The sequence below is a fragment of the Trachypithecus francoisi genome, unplaced genomic scaffold (assembly GCF_009764315.1).
Source record: "Trachypithecus francoisi isolate TF-2019V2 unplaced genomic scaffold, Tfra_2.0 Lachesis_group0, whole genome shotgun sequence".
NCBI classification, from domain to species: Eukaryota; Metazoa; Chordata; class Mammalia; order Primates; family Cercopithecidae; genus Trachypithecus; species Trachypithecus francoisi.
This window is the reverse complement of record NW_022681453.1, coordinates 182,597,139-182,609,663: the sequence shown is the minus strand read 5'-3', so window position 1 is coordinate 182,609,663 and position 12,525 is coordinate 182,597,139. Positions and strand designations below refer to the sequence as shown.

The following is a 12,525-nucleotide window of genomic DNA, read 5'->3' as shown; positions in this document are numbered from 1 at the left end:
GGCAGAGGTTGCAGTGAGCCAAGATTGCACCACTGCACTCCGCCTAGGTGACAGAGTAAGACTCCAACTCAGAAAAGAAAAGAAAAAGAAAAAGAGCTGCTCGGGAGGTTAGGCAGGAGAATTGCTTGAACCCAGGAGGCAGAGGTTGCAGCAAGCCAAGATTGGGCCACTGCACTCCAGCCTGGGTGACAGAGTAAGACTTCATCGCAAAAAAAAAAAAAGAAAGAAAAGAAAGGAAGAAAAGGAAGAAAAGAAAGAAAGAAAGAAAAGCAAGAAAGAAAGCAATAAAGAAAGCAAGAAAGAAAAAAAGGCCCTCAATGAAATCTTCTATTTTACTTTTATAACCTTGTCATTTTATTTTCAGAAAAGGCAAATAAGCAACTATCTCTATAGCAATGAAAGCAGAAACTTGATACATTTACCCTACACTAAAGGTAACCTAGAAGAGTTTTTTTATGTTAGGGACCAAGGTGCTCAGCACAGTTCTGGAATAGTAGGCCTTCAAAAAACACTCGGTGAGTAAATAAACAAACAGATTCCAGCCATTCTCAGTATGTCTATAAACTTTCTGTCATGAGAAATCAGGAGTAAAAGCTGTGTTTGCAGATCCTCCACTAGTCTGTGAATCCAAAAAAGGCACTCTTCTGGGAGGGCACACAGTTTTAAACAGTTCTCTTTATGCTGTACCTCTAAGGAGGTAAAGGGTTTTTTTTAAAGGTACCCCTGCCCGCCCCCCATTACTCCCAGCAGATGTAACACTTTGAGTGTAACTGAACATCATCCTTGTACAAAAAAACAGATGTTCCTTCCTCTGGCTAGACTCAGCCCCATATACGTTAGGGCCAAGGCTTGGCCAGCCAACCACAGACTAGACTTCAGGCCACAGTAGATCACAGGCAACCAATCACAAGCAGTGATCCTAGGTATTTAATATAAAAATTTTTAAATACAGATTACCACTAGTCTGCAAAATTTTTCAGAGTATCTCAATATGTAAAACCAGATGCCTGAAGAGACTGAAAATAAGTAACTAGACAGTAGGCTTCTTCACAATAAAAGAAAAAAACAGCCCTACCATCAAACTTGGACTTTTTAATAAAACGTGTACACTGCATCACTCTAATCAGCAATCAAAAAACTCAGTTTTTATCATAAAAATTCTGGCTAAAATGTGTCATCAACTATTACGACAACCATCTGAAATAGCTTTGATAAACCTGATGCTTGCCTTATTTGATAAAGGCATATGACAAATGAATGTACAGACAGTACTGAAATTTTTGTGGTTCCCTGTCAAGAAAATCTAGCTTCCATAAAATTACTTCATATTGACTATAAAAGTTCCTTTCTCCTGTGTAACACAACTAAGGATTAATAAAACTGATACAACTGAATAAAATATCAACAAATCAGTGCATACTAATGCAGATTTTGCTTAGCACAAACCATTTTTGCTTTTCTACTGAAAGCTGAAGAATCAAGGGATGAAAGCCACATAATTCTGAGTCATGTACAAGACACCAAAAAGAATACAAAGAGAGTACTAAACAGAGATCTTTTTCTAAAATAAAAAAGGTACCAGAATTTATTGCTGTTTCAAGGGTCTGCAGTTTCTTCTTCGGGTTCTTTGTTCTTCACAAGTTAATCTTCTGACCACCTCCCTTTTCTCCCCTACGTCCTCAAAGCAACTAACTCATATTCCTTGTTCCACTGGGTTCCCCTGTTAGATTCAGGTTCAATGCACATTCAACTATGTAGCTTTCTCTTCCCTTTGAGAGGGGCCCAGTACCTGTGCATTTACCCTACATAAAGGTAACCCTGAGGAGTTTTTTGTCTCTTTATGTTAGGGACCAAGGTGCTCAGCACTGTTCTGGAATAGTAGGCCTTCAAACACTTGACGAATAAATAAATAAACAGATTCCAGCCATTCTCAACATGTCTATAAACCTTCTGTCATGAGAAATCAGGAGTAAAAGCTGTGTTTGCAGATCCTCTGTACCTCTGATAACTCTCTAGACACAGCCACTACTCAGCCCTTCTCCGATTCTACACGTTTACTTTTTCTGCCTATCCACTCTGTTCTCGTAATGCGCTAATCTCTTAAGAAGCCTCTGATGAGAACTGCTCCAAATTACTGAAATTTAAGTACTTCATCTAAATCCCCATAACATACTTCCTATACTTTCCCTGTGACATTTTTAAACTTCTTCCCTATATTACAGTCATCCTTGTACATGACTAATATTCCACAATGGATCATAAATTGAGGGTAAAGCCTGTGTATAATTCATGTTAATTTTCCAATGTACCCACCATAGTGCCTTACACAGAGCAGATATCCAGTAGGTCTTGGAATAAATATATGAAATATATAAAATGCTTCTATGGAAAGACAAATAAGGAATGAAACTAATACTTTTCAGAACTTACTATGCCAGGAAATTCACTGTTTTCAGCAGTATTTCTTGCACTTTGGCTTGTTTTCCTGTGCAGATATTTGGGACCTCTATCTTATTCTACTAACTTACCCTACCTCCAGTGGTAGGCCATTAAATTATACTTGCACTTTCTCTTCTTTTAGGACTTTCCAAATCAGATGCCCTACTATTCGACTTTCTCTTTCTTGTCATCAGAAGAAATACCATGATGGTGCTATCCATTTATTAACATGTACACCTTGTCGATATTCATTTCAAAGGTAGTCCCAGTGAAACAAGGTGGAAGGGAGTATAGAATACTGTAAGAAATAAAGAATTTGTGTATCTGGCCATAGCCAGTCCTTTCATTTCAGGAAACTTCTATACTTCCAAGTTTCTCTCTTTTATAAAACCTGAATTAAATAATGTTGACCTGTGAAGTATCTAAAATTTAGTTCAAAAAAGGGCATTCAATAAATGGAAGTTACTATTATAGGATAGTTAATATTAGTATAATTATCTATTACACAGTCTATATACTACTTTAAATATAACAACCCCAATTTATTTCTGCATTTTTTTAAAGATGACAATAAGAAAATTGGCAGTTCTTTATATAAAATGGCTTGAATGTGGTTTTCTTAAGCAGATGACAACCCACATCAAAATGCCCTTCTTACCTCACTGCCCTGCATGGTCTTTGCTGGATTAGCAGAAGGGATGGCAGCATTCAGCTCAGGCTCTGGCTTACACAAAAGCACGATGGTGTCACGATGAGACTGGTAACATTCTTTCACTTGTCCATCTGCTTGCACAGCTTTATCTAAAACTGTTCTGAAGTTGGTTCCCTCTGGGAGACAATAAAAGTTTCGAGAGCATAGAAGTGATTCTAACAGCAACGTTTATGGGCTGGTTATATGTTGAGTTCTAGTCTCCAACTTTACTTATCTTCCCCTTCTATAAGGACCTCTATTCACTTAACAATAAAAATAGCTCCTAATAGTCTTTGCATTCTCGTTTTTGGAAAGATGACAAAATCACTTATAAAATCTAATGCATAGCTATACCTTAAAATTTACTTGGTAGTTACTATCTGCCAAATAAAAGCTAATTCATATTAATCTTTTCCTACAACTCATGAATGTAGGAAGAAATCATTCTCTCCAAAAATTGGTCCATTTATTTTATTTTTTTTTTTTTTTTTTTTTTTTTTTTTCAGTAGAGACGGGGTTTCACCATGTTAGCCAGGATGGTCTCGATCTCCTGACCTCGTGATCTGCCCATCTCGGCCTCCCAAAGTGCTGGGATTACAGACTTGAGCCACCGCGCCCGGCCTGGTCCATTTATTTTAAAAGTACTCCTCTCTCAAAAGAGCAGTGTGACTTAAAAAAAAAAAAAGATTTATTTTTAGAAACATCTCAATAAATATACAAACTTTTTACAAAGATAAGTAAAACTAATCTGCAGCCACCAAGAAGACAGCATTTATCTCAGCTAGCACAAAATCTTAATAATCAAAGTCTTAAGAAGCACAAATTTGGCCTCAAAATAACTTAAAGCTCTTTTTTTTTTAACCACCCAGGATTCACTATTAAATGAAAAAAAATTACAAAACCATAAATGCAATATGCCCTCATTTATGTTTTTAAAATATACGCAGGGGCCAGACATGGTGATTCAAGCCTATAATCTCATCTGTTTGGGAGGTGGAGGCAGGTGGATCACTTCAGCCCAGGAGCTCACGACAAGCCAGGGCAACATGGTAAAACCTCATCTCTGCAAAAAATACAAAAATTAGCCAGGCGTGGTAGCACATGTCTATAGTGTCAGCTACTCAGAAGGCTGAGGTAGAAGCACTGCTTGAATCCTGGAGGTTGGGGCTGCAATGACCTATGATCTGCAGCCTGGAGTGACCTATGTCACTCCAGCCTGAGTGACAGAGTGAAACCTTGTCTCAAAAAAATAAATAAATAAAAGAAAACATGCACAGAGCTTGGAATAGAAAATGGAAGTTGGAGGATCATTTTAATTTTCACTTTATACCCTTCTTAAGAATCTGTACTTCTGGCCGGGCGCGGTGGCTCAAGCCTGTAATCCCAGCACTTTGGGAGGCCGAGACGGGTGGATCACGAGGTCAGGAGATCGAGACCATCCTGGCTAACACTGTGAAACCCCGTCTCTACTAAAAATACAAAAACTAGCCGGGCGAGATGGCGGGCGCCTGTAGTCCCAGCTACTTGGGAGGCTGAGGCAGGAGAATGGCGTAAACCCGGGAGGCGGAGCTTGCAGTGAGCTGAGATCCGGCCACTGCACTCCAGCCTGGGCGACAGAGCGAGACTCCGCCTCAAAAAAAAAGAATCTGTACTTCTGACAATGGGCAGATTACTTTTGCAAACTTTTTTAATCTTTATACTAAAACTGAGGAAAAACAATTTCAGTAAAAATGAATTTACAACTGAGCCTAATTTAGTCAAGCAAAAATGTGGGTCCAAATTGGGAATTTATTTAAATGAAGGTCATTTATAAACATTTTTACCTGCTCTTAAAGGCTTATACAGTTCATTGGATGGTGTCCTTTGCCAGCGTTCCTTAAATTTTGCTCTTAAATCATTATCAGTTGCTTCTTCTTCATCCAACAACCTTAATGACTTTAAACAGAAGCAAAAAGAACCCTGAAATGTCATTTCTGGTATAAACAATTTAAAGCATTAAACAAATGTTCATACACAATATAAGTGAGAATTTGGTGAGATGAGAATATTAGGTTAGAATACAAATAGACTTCTTTCTTGCAGACATCTAAGTTATAATGCATTTAACAAAAAGTCTTATAAATTTAAGGCTGAATTAGCTATTACCTTTCTCAGTTAAAAAAAAAAAGGAAAAATAAATAAGAGACTATTTACATCCATATACCAATTTAAAGAAAGTTTTAAGATTAAAATAAATAGAAGCCATAAATAAAACAAAGGGGAAAACTGATCAATTACATGAAAATAAAAGATTTAGACTTCCATTCCAATACAACAAACAGAAAATTATGTTTACATATTTTTAAATGTCTTTTTAATGCATAGATAAGATGACAGGATAGTAGAGGGCCAGAAACACAAGAAAATACTAATCTACCAGTAGACACAGTGCTAGCACCAGCAATATATGACAATTCCTGATAGCTCAGGACAAAGAATAGCAAACTTCTGTCAAACAACACAGAGTAAATATTTTAGGCTTTGTGGGCGACAGTCTATGTCACACAGAATTCTTCTTTTTTGACAATGCTCTAAAAATGATAAAAATTATCCTTAACTACAAAAGCAGGCGACAAGCCAGCATTTGGCCCACCATCCATAGTTCACCAGCTGTGTAGTTCACCATTGGCTTGGATTGTGAATTTAGAACATGGAAAGTCAACAAGAAACATAGGCAGGGACAATAAAAGGTGAGAGGTCAGATCAAAAGCACTCTCCACCTTCAAACCAGTATACTTCCAAATAGGTGGTTCTCAGTGGATGAATCTTTCAAACAGAAAGCTGCCCTACAGAAGAAAACATGCCTGTCTGAAGAAGTATTATCTGAGATTTCTGATCAAAAGCCTGAACTTGGGACTAGAAACCACACTATCTGTGTGACACAAAGTCCTAAGGTAAATTACTACTATAATTAAAGGATTATAAAAGAAAGGAAAAAACTTCCAGTTTAAGGAGGTGCCAGGTATATAATGCCTTTTTATGGTAGAAGCGAACACAAATCCTTTCTATAACTCACCTTAAACCCAGATCTCAATTAATTCCCACAAATAAATTACAGGAAATACAAATGCACAATCAAAACTCACTGAACACTAAATGCAATACAGTATTCTGCACTGGATCTTGGAACAGAAGGAGGAACATTGGTGGAGTAACTGGTAAAATCTGAGTCATAATACTGTACAAATGTCAATTTCCTAGTTTTAACAAATGTGCCATGATGGCATAAGATTTTAACTTTCAGGGAAGCTAGGTGAAAAATATACAGGAACCTTCTACACTAAATTTGCAAAGTCTCTGTAAATCTGAAACTATTTTTTAAAGTTTTAAAGTAAAAAACAGTAACAAAAAAACACCAGAGAAAACAAGCCACCATAATCAAGAATCAGCAAAAATTACAAATCATAGAATCAAACCCACAAAAACTACAGATATTGGAATTATAAGATAAACAATATAAAATATATTTAATATATTTTAAGAAAATAGGGATAAATTAAAGGGTTTAACCTTCCAGGTTAAGACAAATTAAATTAAAAAGAAAAATCTTGCTACATGCTATTTACAAATGACACACCATAAGGGCATACGAGTTGAAGAGCAAAGACACTACAAGAAAACTACAAAGCAGTATCTCTTATGAATATAAACACAATATCTTCAACACAATACTATCAATACAAATCCAGCAGCACATTAAAAGGATTATATACCATGACAAGTAGGATGTCCCAGGAATGCAAAAGTGATTCACACCTGAAAATCAATTAATAGAATATTCCACATCAGTAGAATGAAGGAAAAACCATATGATCATCTTAAGAGATGCAGAAAAAATATTTAACAAAATCCAACACTCATAACCAAAATACGTCAACAAACTAGAAGGAAACGTCCTCAACCTCATAAAGGCCATCCAAGAAAATCCTACAACTAACATACTTAATAGTGAAACACTGGAAGCTTTCCGCCTAAGATTAGGAACAAGACAAGAATGTCCACTCTCACCATTCCAACACTGTCACAGTCCAACTCACCAGTCCAACGCTGCACTGGCCAGGGCAATTAGACTACGACAACAACAAAAAGGCATGCAAATTGAAAAGGAAGTTGTAACACTACCTCTACTTGCAGATGATATGACCTTATATATAGAAAATCCTAAATAATCCACAAAAAAAAACTATTAGAAATAATAAATTCAGCAAAGTTGCAGAATATTAAACCAGCTGCATTTCTATACTCTACCAATGAACAATCCGAAAAGGAAATTAGAAAACAATTCCATTTACAATAACATCAAAAAACAATAAAATACTTAGGAGTAAGTTTAACCACAGAGGGACAAGATATTTACACTGAAAATTACAAAACAATGTTGAGAAAAAAGACCTAAAAAACTGGAAAAACTTCCTGGGTTCATGAATTTGAAAACTTGATATTGTTAAGACTGGCAATTCTCCCCAAACTGATCTAAAGTTTCAATACAATCTTTAACAACCTTGTAACTGTTTATTTTTGCAGAAATCAGCAAGCTGATCCTAAAATTCATATGGAATGGCAACAGACTGCAAACAGACAAAACAATCTTGCAAAAAAAGAGGAAAGTTGCAGGACTTACACCTGTTTCAAAACTTACTACACAGCTACATTAGTAAAATCAATGTGGTAACGGCCTAAGTATAGACATGTAAATCAAGCGATTTTCCAGGAAGGTGCCAAGACCATTCTCTTCAATAAATGGTGCTGGAAAAAACTGAATAACTAAACGCAAAAAAAGAAGTTGGACCCTTACCTCACATCACATACAAGATTTAATTCAAAAGGAATTAGACTCCTAAACCTAAGAGTTAAAACTGTAAAACTCGGCCAGGTGCAGTGGCTCACGCCTGTAATCCCAGCACTTTGGGAGGCTGAAGCAGGCGTACCACAAGGTCAGGAAATCGAGACCATCCTGGCTAACATGGTGAAACTCCGTCTCTACTAAAAATACAAAAAATCAGCCAGGCATGGTCGTGGGTGCCTGTAGTCCCAGCTACTTGGGAGGCTGAGGCAGGAAAATAGCGTGAACCCGGGAGGCGGATTTTGCAGTGAGCCGAGACCGCGCCACTGTACTCCAGCCTGGACTCCAAACAAACAAACAAAAAAACTATAAAACTCAGCCGGACGAAATGGCTCACACCTGTAATCCCAGCACTTTGCGAGGCCGAGGCAGGCGGATCATCTGAGGTCAGGAATTCGAGACCAGCCTGACCAATATGGTGAAACCCTGTATCTGCTAAAAAATACAAATTTAGCTGGGTGTGTTGGCACATGCCTGTAATCTCAGCTACTTGGGAGCCTGAGGCAGGAGAATCGATTGAACCTGGGAGGAGGCAGCTGCAGTGAGCCGAGATCTCGCCACTGCAACCCAGCCTGGGCAATAAGAGCCAAACTCTATCTCAAAACAAAACAAAAAAAAAAAACTATAAAACTATAAAAGAACAAATTAAGTCTTCATGACCTTAAATTTTTGGCAATGGAATCCTAAATATAACACCAAAAGCACAAGCAACAAAGAGACAGATAAACTGTATTGTATCAAAAGAACTTTCCTCCATCAAAAAAAATACTACCAAGAGAATGAAAAGACAACCCACAGAATGGGGGAAAATCTTTGTTAATCATATATATAATAAGGTCTAGTATCCAAAATATATAAAGAGCTTTTATAATTCAACAACAAAAAGACAACCCAATTTTTAAAAGGGCCAAAGACTCAGACATTTCTCCAAAGAAGGCACATAAATGGCAACCGAGCACATGAAAAGATGCTCAGCATCGCTGATTATTAGGAAAATGCAAACCAAAACCACAATGAGATACCACTTCACACACATTAGGGTGGCTGTACTTTTTTTTAACGGACAATTATAAGGGTTGGTAAGGATATGGACAAACTGGAACCCTCACACACTGCTGGTAAAAATGTAAAATGGTCCAACTACTGTGGTAAAGAGTTTGACAGTTCCTCAAAAGTTAAACCCACCAAACGACTCAGCAACTGTGCTCCAGGTATACGCCCAAGAAAATTAAAAACAAATATTGAAACAAAAATTGTACACATACAGCAGCATTACAGTAGCCTCCCCCTTATCCATGGTTTTGCTTTCTGCAGTTTCAGCTACCCGAGTTCAACCATGGTTGGAAAATATTAAATGAAAAACCTCAGAAGTAAACAGTTCACAAGTTTTAAATTGTACACAGTTCTGAACAGTGTAATGAAATCTCTTACTCCTGCTCCTCCTGCCTGGGTTATTAATCATCCCTTCATCAAGTGTATCTGCGCTGTATATACTATCTGCCAGTTAGTCACTTAGAAGCCATCTTGATTATCAGATTTTAAAAAACAAAAAATACTAAGGTTCACTACTATCCAAAGTTTAAGGCCTCCACTGGGGGTCATGCGACATATCCCCTGCAGATAAGGTGGGGACTACTACATGTGGAATTGTCAAAAAGTGGAAACAACCCAAATATCCATCAACTGAGGAAAGGATAAACAAAATACAGTATAAGAATACAATGGAAGGCCTGGCGCGGTGGCTCAAGCCTGTAATCCCAGCACTTTGGGAGGCTGAGACGGGCGGATCACGAGGTCAGGAGATCGAGACCATCCTGGCTAACACGGTGAAACCCCGTCTCTACTAAAAAATACAAAAAAAATCTAGCCGGGCGAGGTGGCGGGCGCCTGTGGTCCCAGCTACTCGGGAGGCTGAGGCAGGAGAATGGTGTAAACCCGGGAGGTGGAGCTTGCACTGAGCTGAGATCCAGCCACTGCACTCCAGCCTGGGCGACAGAGCGAGACTCCGTCTCAAAAAAAAAGAATACAATGGCATATTATTTACTCACAAAAAGAAATGAAGGACTGATACATGCTACAATGTGGATGAACCTTAAAAACATTATGCTAAGTTAAAAAAGCCAAACTCAAAAGACCGCATATTGCATGATTCCACTTACATGAAATGTCCAGAAGACATTTCAATAAATCCACAGAGACAAAAACTAAATTAGTGTTTGGCAAGGGCAGGGGAAAGGGAGAACGAGAAGAGACTGTTTATGGGTGCAGGCTTTCTTTTTTTTTTTTTTTTTTTTTTTTTTTTTTTTTTTTTTTTTTTGAGACGGAGTCTCGCTCTGTCGCCCAGGCTGGAGTGCAGTGGCCGGATCTCAGCTCACTGCAAGCTCCGCCTCCCGGGTTCACGCCATTCTCCTGCCTCAGCCTCCCAAGTAGCTGGGACTACAGGCGCCCGCCACCTCGCCCGGCTAGTTTTTTGTATTTTTTAGTAGAGACGGGGTTTCACAGTGTTAGCCAGGATGGTCTCGATCTCCTGACCTCGTGATCCGCCCGTCTCGGCCTCCCAAAGTGCTGGGATTACAGGCTTGAGCCACCGCGCCCGGCCTGGTGCAGGCTTTCTTTTAGGGGGATGATACTCACACAACACTGCAAATATACTGAAAACCACTGAAACATACACTTTAAGGAAATTAATGGAAAATTTTATGTTATGTGAATTTTACCAAAAAAAAAACCTACATGCAGTAAGATAAATATAGGTAAGTTTTTAAAACAAGGAATTAGAAATCTTAGAAATAAAAAGATCAATAAAATTAACAACAACAAAACCACTAAATAGAATGGCTTAAGAATGTTAAAAAGCACAGCTGAATAGCCTATTAATGAGCTGGAAGGCTGGCCTAAGATAGTCTCCCTGAAAGAAGAACAAGAACACAAACAGGAAATGTTAAAGATAATGTTAAGTTATACATAGAACTGATACTATCAATCTAAAAGAAATTCATGAGGAGATTATGGAAAGAATGGACGAAAACGAATGAACAAACAGAATCCATGGATAGGGATCTAAGATTTAAAGATCCTAAGTATGATAAATTATTATTTAAAAAAAAAACTAGTGAACACTTCAAATTTATAAAAATCAAGACCAAAATAAAATTTCTAAAAGCTACCAGAGATGAACACTCAAAAAGAGTATCAGCTTTACAACTTAAATTTACAACTTACTTAAAAATCAGACTCTCCAAGTACAAGTGACAGAATAACACACACAAGGCTGTTAGGAACATCAAATAAGATAAATAAAGGTACCTCATATTAAGTTAGACAACAGACTTATGCATAAACACTAATGTGAGTTGTTTTTATGTTTTCACATTAATATTTCTAAAGATGCTTCTCACAATTGACACATTAGACAATGTTCCTATCAAAAAAAATTTACAAAACCAAACATACATATTCCAATTAATAGCAACTTAAAAGGAAATACAGTCAATATTTACATAACTACTAAGTAGTACACACAAATTCCACTTCACAACTATCTTATTGGCTAACTACTATTAACCCTATTTTTTTGGATGATCAATTGAAACATGAAGATATTAAGTACTTCACCCCAAGTCACAGGTAGGTTTAAGAGCTGGGAATCAAATCCAAATACAACTCTACATTCTGAGTCCTTAACCAATGAATTATGTGTAAACTGCAAACTATTAAATGATGATTTACTCTTACTTCTATTTGCTAAATGTCCCAAGACTGCTTTTCATTTGATGTGCTATGCCTGCATTTCTTAGTGTTTGTATCCTCCCTATCAGACAATTACTTCTTGCTGCTGCCACTGCATACAGTCTTATACAATACTCTCCACTTTCTTCTCCCTATGGCTAATAAAGAAATTATTAGACATAATTTAAAAAAGGACATTAGAAAAATGTCCTTTCAGTGAAACACCAGATCACGTGCTTCTTTACTCACAAATCAACAAATTTTAAAGAACTATAAGGTACAACAGTGTTTGTCAAATTTTAATAGGCACACACAAATTACTTGGGAATCTTGTTAAAATTCAGATCCTGATACAGTCGGTCTGACATGGGGCCTGAGATTCTGCATTTCTATCAAGTACAACACAGAAAAGCTTTAGTACTGAAGTATGTAATACCAATTATGTTTTCTTTAGTTTTTCTGCTTATTGACTGTGTCTACACAAATAAGGTTGGTGAATGTTAACTGTATAATTAATACAGAACCCCTCATAAATAGCAGCTTTCTCAAGTCAACAACGCAGTAAATTTCCACCTTAACCTTTTTCAAAAGCTGATTTGGATTGAAAGGTGCATAACAATCAACGTCTCATCATCATTACAGTTAGAGTAACTGCAACATACCATCATCATTAAAGGAATATAATAGTAATAGCTGTAACTTATTAAAGCATATCCTATATGTCCAAAGGCTAGGCATCTTTCTGTTCTAGCTTAATTAATTATCTAAATAACCCTGGGAGGTA

The 12,525-nt window shown here is 37.2% G+C and overlaps 1 protein-coding gene across 2 annotated transcripts in view; it reads right to left on the bottom strand.

Moving 5' to 3' along the window:
• The window catches only part of PDCD6IP (programmed cell death 6 interacting protein), an 80,743-nt gene that overhangs the window by 20,912 nt on the left and 47,306 nt on the right, over positions 1-12,525 (bottom strand). For both annotated transcript variants that reach the window (XM_033212970.1, XM_033212971.1), the window contains exons 11-12: positions 4,954-5,065; positions 3,098-3,267 (exon numbers count right to left, since the gene is read on the bottom strand). In XM_033212970.1, the coding sequence (XP_033068861.1) occupies positions 3,098-3,267; positions 4,954-5,065 (282 nt within the window). The remainder of the gene's footprint in view (positions 1-3,097; positions 3,268-4,953; positions 5,066-12,525) is intronic.